Here is a 21,039-nt window from a genome sequence, read left to right on the forward strand (position 1 = left end):
AAGGGTTGGAGTGTGGGCAGGAGGTGTAGTGGGGGGGGGTATCATTATGTTCCCAAATCTGTATATATATAAAATATGTAAAACTTGTATAACTTAAATAAAATGTTTAGAAAATCATATTGAATCTGCTAAAATTAATTAAAATAAAAATGAAAAAAGTGATGAAGTAAGATTTTATAAGGAGAACTTAGCTTTGTGAAACCACTTTGTTATACTTTATATTGCAAAACCATTCTTAAAATTTATTAATGATTTCTTTTAATAATAATATCTTCGAGAACATTCATAATACTGTATTATATGGAAATATGATGTATGCCCATTCTTAAGGAGTAAATTTATTTTTAAAGTATATCTAAACACTTTCTATAGCAGTTATAGTAGTACTAAACACTACTGGACATACATTGTAGACTTAAAAATAATGATTTAGGCATAATGATTCAGGAGTTAAAGCTTAAAAGCTATTAATTTTTTTCTCTCTCAATTTCATTTATACACTCATTTCTGTTTGTGTTGATGAATATATCTGAAATATGTTAAGGCAGCAGCCAGAAATGCCAGGCCAAGTGGCACCAACTTTCGCGAAAAGTGCTGTGAGGATGACTGGCAGTCCTCACTAGTAACTCGAGTCTTCAGGGGCTTGATGATCCGTTCTCTCTGGGTCAGGATGGCTCTCCGGGCCCCGTCCCATTTCCCTGGCCCCTGTAGGCGGTACTGGTATGGAGTGCAGGGGCCGAAGAAAACCTCCATGGCAAGCTTTGGATCTGAGAGAAAGAGCAATAGCAGGTTGGGCTTCACCCCCACCAGGGCGGCAATCTCATCCATGTATTCAATGTGATCCACCTGGATGGTGTGGCGTGGTGTCTTCACATACCTGAAAGGGAAGGGAAAAGTGTAGAGTACTTGGCCCGTGGTGGTGGGAGGGGCACAGAGATTTCTGTCATCTGAGAGTTATAAGAATCGTAACCCTTTCTGTACACAGTACAGGTAATGTAAGTGAACCAGACAACTGAACTGAGGAACCCAATGCCACTCCACTATCACATCACAGACCAGATGTACAATGTAAGTTTCTTCATTTCTTATTGTAATGGGGGTGACTTTGTTGCAGATTGGTATGCTCAGTGACCTGGACCCTTTAAGACATTCATTTTATCAAGGAAGGACAGTTAACTACATCTTGTTTATTGTGCAGATGGATTGAAAACTCTTACTTTCTAGTGCCCTGGGTGTTTGCATCCAGTCAGCGATGGATAATCGGGTAATCATAGACAGCCTGGCCCCAGGAGCTTGGTGGCTGCAATGAGGCATGGGTGCAGTGAGGTAGCCTCCTTTGCAGCTAAGTGACTCTGCAGTGCTACTGGGATGGCAGTAACTTGGGCATCTCTCCTTTGACCCTAGTGCTTCAACTCTGAATGTGCGTTGCTGAATGTGTATCCAGGGACTGTGTGACCCTAGAGGCCCCATTCTTTGTAGCTACTGCAGAGTTGATGTTTATTATCACAGTTTTTCTTCCAGTGTTTGAAAGAAATGTGTCTTGAGGAGAAAGTGCCTTTTTTTTTAAGGAGACAAGATGCATTTTATGGGATAACTTCAGCCCTATGTACACTTGCTGGACAATATGAGGCAAAGGTGGTATGCATACTATCATCTCAGGGATGTGTGGGAGCTGATGCTTCTGCTACAGGAACGGAACATTTGTTCCACGTGAAGAGAACTTCCCCTTAATACAGAGACCACAGCCCTCACATTTGATTACAGAAGGCTTATTTTAGTTAGTTAAATAAGAAGAAACAACAGTGTTGTTATTTTATGCTGTTGTCCATTTCCCCTTGGGCATAATCCTATTGGAAATGCTTAGCAATATGCCTACCATATTGGTAAAGGCAAAAAGGAATTGTTAAAAATGTATTTATTTGAAAGGGGGAGAGAGAGAACCCATCTTTTGGTTCATTTCCCAAATTTCTGCAACAGGCAGGGCTGGGCTGTGACCAGGAGCCAGGAACTCAGTCCAGGTCTCACATACGGATGGCAAAAGCCCATCTCTTGAGCTACCCTTGCTGCTTCCCAGAATCTGCATTAGCAGGAAGCTGCAGTCAGAAGATTGAGTTGGGTATTGAACGGAGGCACTTCAATATGGAACACAGGCATGCTAGGCTAAATATCCACTGCACAAAATAATGAAATTTTCATGAATGAATTAGAAATATTTCACTTCTCCTACTTCTGAATGTTGATGAGAATGAAACTTGAGTGTTTTTTCAACCAATGGTTTTCTCTGTGTTGCAGCTTGTAAAATTAATTGTAAATTGTGTGTGTAGGGGGGACTGGTGTTGTGGCATAGTAGGTTAAGCCTCTACCTGCGGTACTGGCATCCCATATGGGCACTGGCTTATGTCCCAGCTACTCCTCTTCTGATTCAGTTCTCTGCTAAGTCCTGGGAAAGCAGTAAAAAATGATCCAAGTACTTGGGGTCCTTGCACCCATGTGGGAGATATGAAAGAAGCTCCTGGCTTCAGATCAGCCCAGCTCTGGCTCTTGTGGCCATTTGAGAAGTGCACCAGTAGATGAAGACTTCTCTCTTTGTCTCTCCTCTCTGTCTGTAACTCTGCCTCTCAAATAAGTAAATAAATTTTTAAAAATGTGTAGAAGAAGGGTAGTGGTAAATTAATGATGAGTGAATTTCATTTTTTATATGGACATAAACACACACATACATTAAAGCCTTTAAATTCTGAAATAATGAGGCAAGGTAATTTATTAAGATATTCATTTTGTACACGTTCTTTCATTGTCCCTCTCATCCACTGTCTATGAAAATGGCCATGCCTTTTGTGTTTCCTGGTCTCAGAGGCACTTTGGATACATGACCAAAGAAGCACCTTACTTGCGAGACACCTCCCCTCCTAGATTTTGTTCCCTTAAATTCTGGGCTCATGGTAGAGAATAAAATAAATAGCTTTGAATGCAACAAGACATAAGTGTATGAAGTAGAAGTCTGATATTAAAGAATCTGAGAACTCCTAAACAGAATTCAAGTACAAGGATTGTGATGTGTTCCTTGGGAGACCTCAGCAAAAATTTCTGCACCAAACTCATGGTAGAGAAGCCAAAGCCTCCAGACCTTAAAAGTGTATCTCAGACTTAGGTTACGAGGATGTCAGTGAAGAACACAATGTGGTGGAAAGCAGAGACTATTCCCACATTTTGGGAAATCACTTAGAGTTCCTGGATTCTGATGAGAACCTGGAAGAAACACTAGTTGACAGATTTAATGTAGACTTAATATGATTTAAATGGAATAAAGATGTAGTGATGTGCTGCATAACTGAATGGGAGGATGAAGATACATACTTGTGTTGCATAACAACATAGTGTAGGAAATAGGAGAAATAAAATTGAGTGAGAGGAAGAAGAAGAAGCATAAGGTCTAGAAGCCTAGAGCAAGACTTGCAGCAGTCCTGGGAAGGTGCCCCGTTGGTCACGGCTCCTGATTTCTTTACCTTTTTTCCATGTCCCTTTTCCTCTGGGCAATGTCTGCCATCATGGTCTTCATTGAGGGCAAATTGCTGAGCCCTAGGAGACAGAATTCAGAGTCTGTCAAGGTTCCCAGGAGTAAGAGGCACATATTTTGCTGAAAGGTGCGAACAGGTGTGCAGAAGGGGCTGAGGATTAGCTGTAGAACTACTAGGTCATCCTACATACCTTTGAACACGCGCACAGCCCAGCGCGATTGGAGTTCTGCAATAGGGAGGACGATGCCCAGAGGCTGGATAAGACCGATGATGGCCAGGGTCGGCTTCTCCAAGTCAGGTGGGAACATAAGCTTATACAGGGACACTTCATTATTGCTAACCTTGACCAAATCATCCAGGAAAGGAAAAGAGAAACTGTATCCTGTGGCAAAGATAACAACATCGATATTCTCCTCGACTGTGCCATCATCAAAAATGGCATCTGTTTCTGTGAACTCTGTCACGTTGGGTTTCACTTGGACTTTCCCGGAAATGATGTGGTTTGGCAGGTCATCACTGACAGTTGGGTGCTGACTTAAAAATCTGTGTGTAAAAGTTAAAAAGAAAAATCTAGGTAAAGACAATATACAAAAAGAATAAAATGTATATGAAAAAGTATTGAAAAAAATTGCATTGAAAAAGGATTTCCTTTCTAAATATGTGCTTATCTAATATTCTGCCTTTCATTTCCAAAGAGAAATTTTATGCCCTCAGTGCTTTGGTGACTATATCAGCTCTACATTGTTATCTTATATTTGACCTTGAAACCTTATGTATATGTTGGCATTCTGTGTCATAATACTTATTTGTTCTACTGCTAAACTATTTTAAGTTACTGAGAACCAAAGATAAAGGATAAATAGTTATTGGTCGTTACTTGAAAACAAGTCATAGATTATGCTTAACATTCCCTCCACTTCATGTCCAATCATGTTGTTATTCTTGGTAAGCAAAATCAACCTCCAGGTTAGATACATAACACAGAATTAGTCATAAAGGTACCTGGCACAAGTACCCATTCAAAAATTTTCTTTAACCAGCTAAATGATTGTCTTAAATAACTCCAGGCATTGAATTCATGTTTGAGAAAAGATAAATGAGAAAGGGCAAAGATTTATGTTTATGAGGGAGACCCATTTGACAGGCAAACACAGGCCTTTCCAGAACCTCCATTTATTGGATTCCATTTATTCTTACAGGGGAAGGTTTGTCACATGACCACACTGTCCAAACAGTCTTCTATTGTAAAGATGAAGGAGCTACTTGGTAAGCAACCAGGAGGACTGTTACAGATGAGTAAGATTTATGTTGAGAATGGGGCATCACAAAATAAATGAAAAAGACACATTTATAGAAAATTCAAATATATATGTATATGTACAGTTAAGTTTGCTTTATGGAATTTTAAGGGAAGGAGTGGAGAATAAAAAGGCAAGGTCACTTGATTTGGACTTAATCTGAGAGTAAAGGGAGATTTACTACAAGCATTTAAAAAATAGACTCCTGCAGTCACCATGTTAAACATAAATACTTGGGGCTGGTGTTGTGGCACAGCAGGCTAAAGCCCTAGCACGGTAGCACCGGCATCCCATATGGATGCCGGTTCAAGTCCCAGCTGCTCCACTTCCAATCCAGCTCTCTGCTAGTGTGCCTAGGAAAAGAACTGAGGATGGCCCAAGTCCTTGGTTCCCTGCACCCATGTGGGAGACCCAGAAATGGCTCCTGGCTTCGAATTGGCTCAGGTCTGGCCATTTGGGGAGTGAATCAGTGGATGGAAGACTTTCTCTCTCTGTCTCTACCTCTCTCTGTAGCCCTGTCTTTCAAATAAATAAAATAAAATTTCTTTAAACAAAAAAAGTGAGTCTGTCCCTGATACTGTTTCTAAAAAAAAAAAAAAATTCTTTATTTAAGACTTATGCATAGCCGGTGCCACGGCTCACTAGGCTAATCCTCCACCTTGCGGCGCCGGCACACTGGGTTCTAGTCCCGGTCGGGGCGCCAGATTCTGTCCCGGTTGCCCCTCTTCCAGGCCAGCTCTCTGCTGTGGCCAGGGAGTGCAGTGGAGGATGGCCCAAGTGCTTGGGCCCTGCACCCCATGGGAGACCAGGAGAAGTATCTGGCTCTGCCATCGGATCAGCACGGTGCGCCAGCTGCAGCGCGCCGGCCGCGGCGGCCATTGGAGGGTGAACCAACGGCAAAGGAAGACCTTTCTCTCTGTCTCTCTCTCTCACTGTCCACTCTGCCTGTCAAAAAAAAAAAAGACTTATGCATAGAAATTTTAGAGTAAGATTGCTGCACAAAAATCTTTTACAATCTGTGGCAGAAAGACCTCCTTAATTGAGTTTAAAAACTCAGATATTACAATAGAAGAGGGGGACATGGATGAACAGTGAAAATTTAAGAACTTCATGTATTAAAAAAGGTATCATTAGAGACCAAGATGGCCAAATAGAGAAGCCGAGTGTCTACCTAATCTTTGACTGAGAAAATACAAAGCTGCTATATCTTGCGGTGAGTGTGCCAGGAATAGTGCTTGACTGTAGTAAAGGAACAGTGGGAACACCGAAGGATACCAGGGCAAACAGCATAAAGAGAAGCAAAAAGTTAAACCAGTAGGGGTGGTAACAGCATCTGAATCCCTGGCTCCGTGGTTGGAGGCAATCCCTGTTGCAGGGCAAAGGGTGGTCAGGAGAGCCTCAGTAGAATCCCTGTGCAGATCATCCTCACTGGAAAGGACCCAGTCACCACAAACCAACAGCTCAGTAAGGAGAGCTCCCTGGATAACACACAGTCCCTTTGCTTCAGAGAGGGAACTTGTGCTGCCCCTTCCCCAACACCCAGATCATGGGTCGTGGCACTATCTTGAGAGGAGTCACTGTAACAAGCCATACTGGACTAGGAGACTGAAACGCTTGCCTGTCTTCTTTCTAGGGGTCTCAAGAACATTCCTGAAAGTTGCAAAAACATTCCTGCAGTTTAGCAAGGCAGACTGAACCCCACAGGTCCAACTGGGCCCAACAGAGCAAGAGCAGAGGTATCCCCATCAACCGTATCCACACAGCAGGAGTAGGGCAGTTGGGATTTTTAGCCTCTAGGATCCTGGAAGTAAGGGAGACTGACCCCCCTGTTTTGGAGATCAACCTTCTCCTCATTGTCTTCCCTCCCCCAGACATTTGAAACACTACTGGTTGCAGCTGGATCTTGTGCACAGTGGGGGCTAAGTCAGGGTTCCTCAGTACCCACCCAGTCTGCCAAGCACTGAGAATACATCTTTCAGTAGAGTCTGAGCATGCAATACAGAGTGTGCATGTTCTCAGGATGTTGTACACATCCAAATGAGTGAAAATTGCTGGGACCATGTACTTACTCTGAGCAGTAAATCAGCCCACTCCCCAGACACAAGGAAGACTGATGGGCTCTTTGCATTGACAGTAGCTGGAGGTGCTGGATCACGCTCATCTCTGGTATCCCTCTGGACTCTTACCCCTCTCAGGAGCAGCTGCTAGAGCTCTCTGGCCCCACCTGGCACATTCCCTGTGGGGCTTTGGCTTGAGCCTTCCATACTCCACCTAGCCAACAGCAGTTTGCTCACTGGGGCTTTGAACAGGGCTCTCTGTGCCCCTCCCAACACAACACAATTACTCCTATTTGCTGGGGTTTCTGGCCCAGAGTTTCTGTGCCCTGCCCAGACCCAGCATGGGCTCAGGGCTCTAACCTCTCCTGTGAAAGCTGCCAGGTTTTGAGTGCTATAGCTCACTTATGCCTCAGGCCTAAACTACCTTCACCCCACCCAGCCCAGCAAGCAGCCAGTGAAGAGTGGCCCAAAACTTCTTGTTCTGCTCCCACTGAGCTAAAGTCACCCTAGTAGATCCTGTAACCCTCTCAGATAGCATCTGTGAGACATTCCTCTACTACACTGAATTAGTGCTACTCATTGATCTCTGGAGTTGGGCAGTTAATTGGAGTCTGTGAGACTGTCCTGCTCCTCAGAGGACTGATCTCACAACTCAAGCTCCTGAGTTGACTATTGACTGGAAGTCTGTGTGCATCAACAGCACGAGCAGGACTTGCTCTCAACACCTCAGAAACCTCCTCATTCCAGAAAGAAAAGAGAATGGATTAAAAAACTTTAATGAAATTAGATACTTAAGTGAAATTCAGCAAAAAGATAGAGATTTCGAGAAAAAAAAACAAACAGAAGTATTAGATATGAAGAACTCATTAAGTCAAATTAAAATATATACTGCAAAGCCTTAAAAACCTTAACAATAGATAGATCACATAGAAGAAAGAATTCAAGATCTTGAAGACAGATAATTTTATAATTTTTATTTTTTAAATTTATTATTTAAGGAATACAAACTTCATAAGTACAATTTTAAGAATATAGTTATTCTTCCCACCATACCCGCCATCTCACCCACACTCTCACCTCTCCTCCTCCTTTTTCCCCACTTACCAGTCTCATTCTCTATTAAGATTCATTTTCAGTTAACTTTGTACACAGAAGATCAACTCGATTTCAACAATTTGCACACACACACACACAAACACACACACACACAAAACTGTTTGAGAACTAGTTTTACAGTTAATTCTTATAATGCAACTCATTAAGGACAGAGGTCCTGCATAGGGAGTAGTGCACAGTGACTCCTGTTGTTAACAATTAACACTCTTATGTATGACGTCAATGACCACCCCATGCACTTGCCATGAGCTGTCTAGGCTATGGAGGCCTTCTGAGTCCATAAACTCTGTCAGTATTAGGACAAGGCCATAAGCAAAGTGGAAGTTATCCCCTCCCTTTAGAGAAGAAGAATATATCCTTCTTTCATGTCTACTTCTCTCCACTGGGGTCTCACTCACAGAGATCCTTCATGTAGAACAATTTTTGCCACAGTGTCATGGCTTTTCATGTCTGAAATGCTCTCATGGGCTTTTCAGCCAGACCAGGAAGACTTAAGGGCTGATTCTGAGGTCAGAGTGTTACTTAAAGTGATTGTCATTCTGAGTCTGCTGTGTTGACTGCTTCCCATGTTGGAACATTCTCTCTTTTTTAATTCTATATATTATTATTGCCAGGCACTTGATCCTATTTATATGATCACTTTAGCACTTAATCCTTTCTATATGCTCACTTTAACACTTAATATGATCACTTTACCAATTAAATTGGCATTTTTACTATCAAGCTTAATGGGATTTGGAGTCCCATGACAAGTTTTTAAACTCTACTCTTAGAAGTAAGTCTGACATCATAGACCGAATAGACCTAACAGATATCTACAGAACCTTCCACATATTTCTCTCTGGTACATGGCACTTTCTCTAGGATTGACCACATGCTAGGCCATAAAGCAAGTCTCAGTAAATTCAAAAAAATCAAAGTCATACCATGCACCTTCTCGGACCACAATGCAATGAAGCTGGAAATCAACAACTCAAGAATCCCTACATCATAGGCAAACACATGGAGAATGAACAACATGCTACTGGATGAGCAGTGAGTCATATAAGAAATAAAAAGAGAAATAAAAAAATTTCTGGAAACAAATGAAGATGACAATACAACATACCAAAATTTGTGGGATACATCAAAAACAGTGTAAGAGGAAAGTTTATAGCAATTGGTGCCTACATCAAGACACTGGAAATGCACCAAATAAATGAACTATCCATGCACCTCAAGGACCTAGGAAAAGAACCAGCAAACTAAACCCAAAACTAGTAGAAGGAAAGAAATTATTAAAATTAGAGAAGAAATCAAAATTGAAACCAAAAAACCAATACAAAAGATCAGCAAAACGGATAGCTGGTTTTTTGAAAAAATTAAAAAATTGACACACCACTGGCCTAACTAACCAAAAAAGGAGAAGACCCAAATAAATAAACTCACAGATGAAAAAGGGAATGTAACAACAGACACCACAGAAATTTCAAAAAATCATCAGAAATTACTACAAAGAGCTGTATGCCAACAAACTGGGAAACCTAGAAAAAATGGATAGATTCCTGGAAACATACAGCCTACCTAAACTGAGCCATGATGACATAGAAAACCTAAACAGACCCATAACTGAGACAGAGATTGAGTCAGTAATAAAGACCCTCCAAACAAAGAAAAGCCCAGGAGTGGAGGGCTTCATTGCTGGATTCTACTGAACATTTAAAGAACTAATTCCAATTCTTCTTAAGCTACTTAAAACAATTGAAACAGAGGGAATCCTCCAAAATTCCACCTATGAAGCCAGCATCACCTTAATCCCTAAATCTGGAAAAGATGCAACAGAGAAAGAAAACTATAGACCAATTTCCCTGATAAACATAGACGCAAAAATCCTGGTCAATGAAATTCACCAACACAACAGGAAGATCATTCACCAAGACCAAGTGGGATTTATCCATGGTATCCAGGGATAGCTCAAAATTTGTAAATCAATCAATTTGATACATCACATTAACAAATTGCAGAAGAAAAATCATATGATTGTCTCAATAGATGCAGAGAAAGCATTTGATAAAATACAACACCCTTTCATAATGAAAACTCTAAGCAAATTGGGTATAGAAGGAACATTCCTCAGTGCAATCAAAGCAATTTATGACAAACCCATGTCCAGCATCCTATTGAATGGGGAAATGTTGGAAGCATTTCCACTTAGATCTGATGCCAGACAGGGATGCCCACTCTCTCCATTGCTATTCAATATAGTTCTGGAAGTTCTAGCCAGAGCCATCATGCAAGGAAAAGAAATAAAAGGGATTCATATCAGTAAGGGTGAAGTCAAACTATCCTTATTTGCAGATGATATGATTATGTATATAAGAGAACCAAAAGTTTCCACTACGAGACATTGGAACTCATAAAAAAGTTTGGTAAAATAGCAAGATATAAAATCAACACCCGAAAAACAGCAGCCTTTGAATACATAGATAATGCCATGGCTGAGAAAGAACTTCTTCTTTTTCTTCTTATTTTTTTAGAAAACTTTTATTTAATAAATATAAATTTCAAAAATACAACTTTCGGATTATAGCAGTTTTTCCCCCCATAACCACCCTCCCACCCACAGACCATCCAATCTCCTACTCCCTCTTTCATCCCATTCCTCATTAAGATTCATTTTTAATTATCTTTATAAATAGATCAACTTAGTATATACTAAGTAAAGATTTTAACAGTTGAGAAAGAACTTCTAAGATCAATCCCATTCACAATAGCTACAAAAAAAATCAAATACTTTGGAATAAATTTAACCAAGGAGGTCAAAGATCTCTATGACAGGAATTACAAAACTCTAAAGAAATAGAAGAATACACAAAAAAAAATGGGAAAAAAACTTCCATGTTCATGGATTGGAAGAATCAATATTATCAAATGTCCATTCTTGTAAAAATAATTTATAGATTCAACTCAGTATCAATCAAAATACCAAAGACATTCTTCTCAGATCTAGAAAAAATGATGCTGAGATTCATTTGGAAACACAAGAAACCTTGGATAGCTAATGCAATCTTATACAGCAAAAATAAAGCCAGAGGCATAACAATACTAGATTTCAATTCATACTACAAGGCAGTTATAATCAAAACAACCTGGCACTGATAGAAAAACAGATGGATGGACCAGTGTAACAGAATAGAAACACCAGAAATCAATCCAAACATCTACAACCAACTTATATTCGACCAAGGAGCTAAAATCATTGCTTGGAGCAAGGACAGTCTCTTCAATAAATGGTACTGGGAAAACTAGATTTCCATATGCAGAAACATAAAGCAAGACACCTACCTTACATCTTACACAAAAATCCATTCAAAATGGATTAAAGACCTAAATCTATGACCCAATGCCATCAAATTACTAGAGAGCATTGGGGAACCCCTGCAAGACAATGGCGTAGGCACAGAGTTCCTGGAAAAGACTCTAGAGGCACAGGCAATAAAAACCAAAATTAACAAGTGAGATTACATCAAATTGAGAAGCTTCTGTTCAGCAAAAGCAACAATCAGGAAAGTAAAGAGGCAACTAACAGAACAGGAGAAATTATTTGCAACCATGTAACTGATAAAGGATTAATAACCAGACTATATAAAGTGATCAAAAAACTCAACAATAGCAAAGCAAATAACCCAGTCGAAAAGTGGGAAAGGGGCTTAAATAGACATTTCTTGAAAAAGGATACCCAAATGGCCTACAGATACATGGAAAAAAATGCTCAGGATCACTAGCCATCAGGGAGATGCAAATCAAAACCACAATGAGGTTTCACCTCACCCCAGTTAGAATGGTTTTCATACAGAAATCATCAAACAACAAATGCTGGCGAGGATGTGGGGGAAAAGGTACCCTAATCCACTGTTGGTGGGAATGTAAACTGGTAAATCCACTATGGAAGACAGTTTGGAGATACCTCAGAAATCTGAATCTAGTCCTACCATACGACCCAGCCATCCCACTCCTCAGAATTTACCCAAATGAAATGAAATCAGCAAATAAAAGAGGCATCTGCACCTCCATGTTTATTGCAGCTCAATTCACAATAGCTAAGACATGGAATCATGGCCTCAAAATCAGCCCCTAGGACATTTGGAACTGACTGAAAACACCATGAGAGCATTTCAGGCATGGAAAGCCAAGATACAGTGGCTAAAACAGTTCTGCATGAAAGATCTCTGTGAGTGAGACCCCAGTGGAAAGAAGCGGCCATCAAAGAAGGATGGACTTTTCTCTGAAGGAAGGAGAGAACTTCCACTTTGCATATGGTCCTGTCTAAAAACCAACAGAGTTTGTGGACTCAAAAGGCTTTCATAGCTTTGGCAGCTCATGTCAAGAGCTTTGAGTGATCACTGACATCATAAATAAGAGTGTCAGTTGTTAAATCAAGAAGAGTCACTGTGCACTTGCTCCCCATGTTGGACCTCTGTCCTTAATGAAGCGTACTATGAGAATTAACAGTAAAACTTGTCTTCAACCTTACTTTATAATTTGTGTGTCTGTGTGGGTGCAAATAGTTGAAATATCTACTTAGTATAGATTTGGTCTTCTGTATATAAAGTCAATTAAAAACAAATCTTAATGGAAAATGGAATGGGAGAGGGAGTGGGAGGTGGTTTGGGAGTGGGAGGTGGTTTGGGAGTGGTGGTGGGAGGGAAGGAATGGGGGGGGAGAAACGATATATCCTGAAAATCAGTACATATGAAATTTGTATTAATTAAATAAAAACCTTCAAAAATAATCTAAAAAATAAGTAAAATAAACTGTTCTTTCTCAAAAAAAGTAAGTCCATAGGAATGTATGCAGAAGTATACAGCTTTACAGTTACAAACTTCTTCCTCCCTCTCTTATTCCCACTCTTATTATTTTCAATTGACTTTATATACATGTGATTAATTTCTATGTAAACAGTTCCACATATAGCATGAAGAAAACAAAACAAAAAAAAAAATGAAACTATTCCTCGACAGTCAAGACAAGGGCAGTTCAAGTCTTCCCTTCTCAAAGTGTCAGTTTCACTTCTACAGATTTTGTTTTAGGTGGTATATTACTTCTCACAGATCAGGGAGAACATATTGTATTTGAGACTGGCTTATTTCACTAAGTATGATATTTTCCAAATTCATCCATTTTGTTGCAAATGACCAAATTGCATATTTTTTGTACTGCTGTGTAGTATTCCATCGTGTACATATCCCATGCTTTCTTTATCCAGTCTTTTGTTGATGAATATTTAGGTTTATTCCATGTCTTAGCTATTGTGAATTGAGTTGTAATAAACATGGCAGTGCAGATAACTCTTTCATTTGCTGATCTCATTTCCCTTGGGTAAACTCCCAGGAGTGGAATTGCTGGGTCATATGGTAGGTCAATACTCAGATTTTTGAGGTATCTCCATGCTGTCTTCCATATTGGCTTTACCAGTTTACATTCTCACCAACAATGGATAAGGGTACCTTTTTCCTCAAATCCTTGCCAGCATTTGTTGTTTGTTGATTTCTGTATTAAAGCCATTCTAACTAGGGTGAGGTGAAACCTCATTATGGTTTTGATTTGCATTTTCCTGACAGCTAGTGATCCTAAAATTTTTTTTAAGTGTCTATTGGCCGTTTGGGTTTCCTCTTTTGAAAAATGTTTGTTTAAGTCCTTGGCCCATCTCTTAACTGGGATGTTTGTTTTGCTGTTACGGAATTTCTTGATCTCTTTGTAGATTCTGGTTATTTATCCTTTATCAGTTGCATAGTTTGCAAATAACTCTCCATTTCTGTAGGTTGCCTCTTTACTTTTTGATGGTTGCCAGTGACTCTGGGGTCTTTTCCAAGAACTCTTTGCCTATGCCAATATCTTGCAGAGTTTCCCCAATGTTCTCTAATAATTTGATGGTCGGGTTGTAGATTTAGATCTTTAATCCATGTTGAGTGGATTTTTGTGTAAGGTGTAAGGTAGTGGTCTTGCTCATGTTTCTGCACGTGGAAATCCAGTTTTCCCAGCACCATTTGTTGAATAGACTGTCCTTGCTCCAGGAATTGTTTTGAACTCTTTGGTCAAATATAAGTTGGTTGTAGATGTTTGGATTGATTTCTGGTGTTTCTATTTTGTTCCTTTGGTCTGTCTGTTTTTGTATCAATGCCAGACTGTTTTGATTATAACTGCCTTGTATGTCTTGAAATCTGGTATCGTTATATATCTGGCATTGTTTTTGTTGTATAAGATTACTTTAACTATCTGAGGTCTCCTGTATTTCCATACGAATTTCAGCATAATTTTTTCTAGATCTGAGAAGAATGTCTTGGTATTTTGATTGGTATTGCATTGAATTGTAAATTATTTTTACAAGAATGGACATTTTGATGATATTGATTCTTCTAATCAAAGAACATGGAATGCTTTTCCATTTTCTTGGTATATTGTTGATTTCAACTCTATTCTAATTATTTCTTTTCTCCTGTTTGAGTTTGGTTTGCTGCAGTTTTTCTAGATCCTTGAGATGCATTGATAGCTCATTTATTTGGTGCCTTTCTAATTTCTTCATTGTAGGCATCTAATGCTTTAAACTTTCCTCTTAACACTGCTTTTGCTGTATCCCATAAGTTTTGCTATATTGTATTTTCATCTTCATTCATTTCCAGAAATTTTTTGATTTCTTCTATGACCCATTGTTCATTCAGGGGCATGTTGTTCAATCGCCATGTGTTTGCATATGCTCTATAGATTCCTAAGTTGCTGATTTCAAGCTTCTCTCCACTGTGGTCTGATAAGATGCCTGGTATAATTTCAATTTTTTTGAATTTACTGAGACTTGCTTTATGGCCTAGTGTGTGGTCAGTCCTAGAGAAAGTTCCATTCACTGCAGAGAAGAATGTGTGTTATGCAACTGTAGGATGAAAAGTTCTGTAGATATCTGTTAAGTCCATTTGGTCTATAGTGTCAATTAAATCTGCTGTGTCCTTGCTGATTTTCTGTCTGGTTGATCTGTCCATTGCTGAAAGTAGGGTATTCAAGTTCCTCATTACTATTGTATGGGAGTCTATGTCTCCCTTTAGATCCCTTAATGTTTATTTTTTAATAGCTAGATGTCCTGTAATAAGGTGCATGTATGTTTATAATAATCACTTCCTCCTTTTGAATTGACCACTTAATCATTACATAATGCCCCTTTTTGTCTCCTTTAACAGTTTTTATGTTAAAGTCTACTTTAGAATGGATACACTAGCTCTTGTTTGGTTTCTGTTGGCATGGAATATCTCTTTCCATCCTTTCATTTTCAGTCTACATGCATCTTGGTTGGTGGGATGTGTTCCTTGTAGGCAGCAAATAGATGGATGAAGACTGGAGCCAGCAAAAGAACAAAGAATATTCAAAACTGAAGCCAAGAATTTTAAAAATGGAAATTTAAAAATTTTTAAATTTTAAAAAATTTTAAAAATGGAAAAACCAAGTTATTACTTATCAACAAAACTTTGAATTTAAATGTATTAAATTTCCCAATTAAAAGGTATAGGCTAGCCGCGCCGTGGCTCAATAGGCTAATCCTCCGCCTTGCGGCGCCGGCACATGGGGTTCTAGTCCCGGTCGGGGAGCCGGATTCTGTCCTGCTTGCCCCTCTTCCAGGCCAGCTCTCTGCTATGGCCCGGGAGTGCACTGGAGGATGGCCCAAGTGTTTGGGCCCTGCACCTGCACGGGAGACCAGGAGAAGCACCTGGCTCCTGGCTTCGGATCAGCATGGTGCGCCAGCCGCGGCGGCCATTGGAGGGTGAACCAACGGCAGATTGAAGACCTTTCTCTCTGTCTCTCTCTCACTGTCCACTCTGCCTGTCAAAAAAAAAAAAATTAAAAAAAAAGGTATAGGCTGGGTGAATGGATAACAAAAAAGCTAGGCCCAACTATATACTGCTTACACATAGACTAAAAGTGAAAAGATGGGAAAAGATACTCCATGTGAATGGAAATGAAAAACAAGCAGTAAAAGCTATACTTACATCATACAAGATGCACTTTAAGAAGACAACTGTTAAAAGAGACAAAGTATGTCACTGTATAATGGTCAAAAAATCAACTCAACAATAATTGACCTATTTTGAATGTGTATGCACCTAATGCCAGAGAACCTGGTATCAGAAAGCAAGTTTTAATAAATCTAAAGGAAAACATGTCTCTAAGACAACAATACTAAGGAATTTTAACACAGCCCAGTTTCAAAAGTGTGCAGATAAATCAGACAAAAAATCAACAAAGAAACAATGGTTTTTACTAGACCAAATGAATCTAATAAACATTTATATTCTATCCCCATGTTGCAAAATACACATTCTTTTCATTACTGCATAGGACATTCTCTAGAATAGATCTTTACTAGGCTGTAAAACAAGTCTCAACAAATTCAACAAAACTGAAATTATATCATGCATCTTTTCTGACATAATGGAATAAAGGTGGAATTTTTTTCCTTGAAAACATAGATATTATTATCAAAGAGTGAGGGATTCATGACAATGATCATAACATGGGGATAAAAGAGTGCAATTCCATTTATATTATATGATTCATTGAAGCAATATAACTAAATATGCAATGATATGACATCCATAATGATTTTTATACTCTCTCTAAATTAACTTCCACAAATAAGAGAAATTTGTAGTATTTGTCTCCCTGGGTTTAGCTTATTTCACTTAGCATAATCATCTGCAGTTCCATCCATCTGGTTGCAAATGTCAGGGTTTCATTATTTTTTTATGGATGAGTAATATCCCATCATGTATATATACCACATCTACATCCAATCAGCAGTTGATGAACATCTAGTTTGATTCCATATCTTTGCTATTATGAATTGAGCTGCTATAAACATAGGAGTGTAGAAATCTCTTTCATATGGTGATTTCATTTTCTTAGTAGATATCCCCAGGAGTGGATAGCTAGGTCATATGATACATCTACTTTTCATTTTCTGAGGAATTTCCATACTATTTTCCATATAAAGCTGGAAATTAACAACCAAAGAAATTCTAGAAAATATACAAATACATGGAGACTGAATAATATGATCCTGAATGAACACTAAATCTTAGGAGAAATCAACAGGGAAATAAAAAATTTGTTGAAATGAATGAAAATGAAAACACAACATATCAAAAGTTATGGGATAGAGCAAAATCCGTTTTAAGACAAAAGGCTATAGCAATAACTACCTACATTGAAAAAATGGTAAGATATCAAATAAATAATCTAAGAACTCTCTCAAGGAGCTAGAAATATAAGAACAAACCAAGCCAAAAAATTAGTAAATTGGTAAAAGGAAAGATATAGTGAAAATTAGAGAAGATATAAACAAAATATTTTAAAATCCAAAATATTAATTAAATGAAGAGCTGGTTTTTTGAAAAGACAAACAAAATTGATACACCATTAGGCACACCAACCCAGAAAAAAGGATAAAGACACAAATTATTAAATTTCAGAGATGGAAAAGAATATATACAATTGATATTGCAGAAATACAAAGAATCATTAGGAATTATTATGAGCTGCTATATTGCAAAAAACTAGAATACCTAGAAGAAATGGGTAGATTTTGTACACATATCTTTCAACAAAAGTGAGTCAGGAAGACACTGAAATCCTGAGCAGACCAATAACTAAAGAGATTGAATCAGTAATACAGAGTTTTCTAAGAAAGAAAAGCTCAGGACCAGATGGATTCATTGCTGGACTTCACAAAACTTTTAAGGAAGAACTAATACCAATTCTTTTTGAATAGTTTCAAATAATGGAAATGGAGGGAACCCTTTCAAACTCATTATGTGGGGCCACCATAACTTTAATCCCAAAACCAGACAAGGATGCAACAAAAAAAGGTAATTATCGCCCAATATCTGTGATAAAAATAGATACTAAAATTCTCAAATAAAATCCAAGGAGCGATCAAAAAGATCATTCATCTTGACAAAGCAAGATTTATTCTAGAGATGCAGGCATGGTTCAACATATGCAAATCAATAAATGTGAAACATAACATCAATAAAGTGAAGGCTAAAACCTTATGATTGCCTCAATAGATGCAAAAAGGTTCTTGTTGTAAAATACAGCTTCCACACATGAAAAAAATATTTTGAAAATTAGATATGTAAAGAATATATCTCAACAAAAAAGACTATATATAACAAGCACACAAACAACATACTGAATGAGGAAAAGTTGGAAGCATTTCCAATAGATCTGAGACCAGAAAGGATGCATATTCTCACCACTTTTATTCAATAAATATAGTCCTGGAAGTTTTAGCCACAGCCATCAGGCAAGAGAAAGAAATAAAAGATATACAAATCAGAAAGAAGGAATTAAAACTGTCCCTGTTTGCATATGCCATGATCCTTTATAAAGGAAAACCAAAATAATGCATCAAGAGATTATTAAAACTGAAAATCCACCAATCCACCAATGTTGCAGGACACAAAATCGACTCAAAAATCATAGCATTCTTATACAATAATACTGGCTCTATGACATACCCGGTAAACCCTCCGCCTGCAATACCGGTGTCCCATATGGGCACCGGTTCGAGTTCTGGCTGCTCCACTTCCGATCCAGCTCTCTGCTATGGTTGGGACAGCAGTAGAAGATGGCCCAAGTGCTTGTGCCCCTGCACCCATGTGGAATTGGTGCAGCTTCGGCTATTGCAGCCATCGGATGGAAGACCTCTCTCTCTCTCTCTACCTCTACCTCTACCTCTACCTCTACCTCTACCTCTACCTCTGCCTCTCTGTAACTTTGCCTTTCAAATAAATAAATAAATCTTTTATAAAAAAAAAAAGGCAGAGAGAATAAGTAGGAGGTGCACATTCTGTGGAGAAGAGAAGAGGGAACTCCTGGGGAAGTACCAATGGGAGGAACTGTGTGGTGAGTGCTGCCGCACACAAAGAGAGCTGCCGCCTACAGCCTGAGCCCCAGGCATTACTGAGAAGTCTGGGGAGGCACGGGGAGGGGGAAGCAGTAGACGATGGCTCAAGTCCTTGGGTCCCTGCACCCTCACGGGAGACCCGGAAGAAGCACCTAGCTCCTGATAGGCGCAGCTTCGGCCATTGCAGCCAGCAGATGGAAGACCTCTCTCTCTCTCTCTCTCTCTCTCTCTCTCTCTCTCTCTCTCTTCCTCTGCCTCTCTGTAACTCTGCCTTTCAAATAAATAAATAAATCTTTAAAAAAAGTGGAGAGAATAAGTAGGAGGCACACACTCTGTGGAGAAGATAAGGGGAAATCGCTGTGGAAGTACCACGGGAGGAGGGGAAATGGCTTGAAACTCTGGTGAGTGCTACCGCACACAGAGAGCTGCCGCGTACTGCCAGAGCTCACGGCTTTACTGAGACAGTTGGGGTGGTGCGAGGAGGGGGAAGCAGTAGAAGACGGCTCAAGTCCTTGGGCCCGTGCACCCACTTGGAGACCCAGAAGAAGTTCCTGGCTTTGGATCAGCACAGCTTCGGTCATTGCCACCAGCAGATGGAAGACCAACCTCTCTACTTCTGCCTCTCTGTAACTCTGCCTTTCAAATAAATGAATAAATCTTTAAAAAAATCAGAGAGAATAAATGGAGGTACAGTACACACTCTTAGAAGAACAGAAGAGGAAATTGCCGGGGAAGTACCCTGGGAGGAGAGGAAATGGCTTGAAACTCTGTGGTGAGTGCTGCCGTGCACAGAGAGAGCTGCCGCGTACAGCCTGATCCTGTAGCATTACTGAGATGGCTGGGGAGGCATGGGGAGAGGGAAGCAATAGAAGATGGCTCAAGTCCTTGGACCCCTGCACCTGCTGAGAAACCCAGAAGAAGCTCCTGGCTTTGGATCAGCGCAGCTTCGGTCATTGCGGCCAGCAGATGGAAGACCAACCTCTCTACCTCTGCCTCTCTGTAACTCTGCCTTTCAAATAAATAAATAAATCTTTAAAAAAATCAGAGAGAATAAATAGGAGGTACACACTCTGTGGAGAAGAGAAGAGGAAATCATGGGAAGTACCACGGGAGGAGGGGAATGGCTTGAAACTCTGTGGTGAGTGCTGCCGCGTACAGCCAGATCCTGATCCCGTGGCATTACTAAGACAGCAGAGGGGGGGATTGGGGGGGGGGCATTGGTCTGCACCAGTTCATGGGGATAGAGGGGATACAGCCAGAGAGAGCTTGTCGCAGCTGCCGCAGCTACCCAAGGTCCTAATGAAAATGAAGGGAGGCAACTGATTCAAACAAATCTCTCCAAAACAAGACCCGCAACTCAGTTGGGAGAGGGGGCAGGCGCCATTTTAAATCAATGGTACAACTTGGAAGCCTGTAGGGGGGTATGTAACAGATCACAGAGACGGGACACGGGAGTGCAGTGCTGCCAGCAGCGACGGGCAGGCACTGGAGCAGGGACTCTAGTGTGCACGTGTGATCCAGAGCTACCAACAGAGGGAAGAGCCCACAGCATCCACTGCCCCAGAGCTCAGTGGGACGGTGGTCTGGCAAATACAAAAAACCAAAGAAGTGCCCGCACCACCAGCGCCCTCTTGTGTCAGCGTCTATGGGAGCTCTATATGCTGAGATAATGGGGCCTCTGTAGCTACTCAGAAAGATGTGAGGCATAGCTGGCTTTGGAATTTCACCATGCCCAGTGCTGGTGTCATCCTGGAACCTAGCCCCACGCTAGAGCATTAACCAGAGCCCCTGGGCCACATCTACCACCTCCTCCTGGTATGCATGGAAAGGGTAGATGCTCCAGGAAATCACAAAAGAAGCATAATCCCAAAGGTGAAAACCAACAAAAGAAAAAAATTAAAAATCAACGCCTCAACTGATGAAAAACAACAGTCAAAACTCAAGAAATAAGACTTCCATAGCCTAGGCAGCTCATGTCAAGAGCCTTGGGTGGTCATTGATATCATAATTGTTAAATTAACAAAAGGAGTCACTGTGCACTAACTCCCCATGCAGGACCTCTGTCCTCAAAGAGTTGTATTATGAGAATTGACTGTGATACTTGTTCTCAAACAGTTGTG

The 21,039-nt window shown here is 40.0% G+C and overlaps 1 protein-coding gene across 1 annotated transcript in view; it reads right to left on the reverse strand.

Moving 5' to 3' along the window:
• Positions 1-451: 451 nt before the first annotated feature.
• The window catches only part of LOC100353031 (flavin-containing monooxygenase 5-like), a 41,939-nt gene continuing 21,351 nt past the window's right edge, over positions 452-21,039 (reverse strand). Inside the window, exons 6-8 of the mRNA XM_008264144.4 lie at positions 3,709-4,061; positions 3,507-3,579; positions 452-877 (exon numbers count right to left, since the gene is read on the reverse strand). Of these exons, the coding sequence (XP_008262366.4) occupies positions 502-877; positions 3,507-3,579; positions 3,709-4,061 (802 nt within the window). The 3' untranslated portion in view covers positions 452-501. The remainder of the gene's footprint in view (positions 878-3,506; positions 3,580-3,708; positions 4,062-21,039) is intronic.

The sequence above is a fragment of the Oryctolagus cuniculus genome, chromosome 7 (genome assembly GCF_964237555.1).
Source record: "Oryctolagus cuniculus chromosome 7, mOryCun1.1, whole genome shotgun sequence".
Lineage (NCBI taxonomy): Eukaryota > Metazoa > Chordata > Mammalia > Lagomorpha > Leporidae > Oryctolagus > Oryctolagus cuniculus.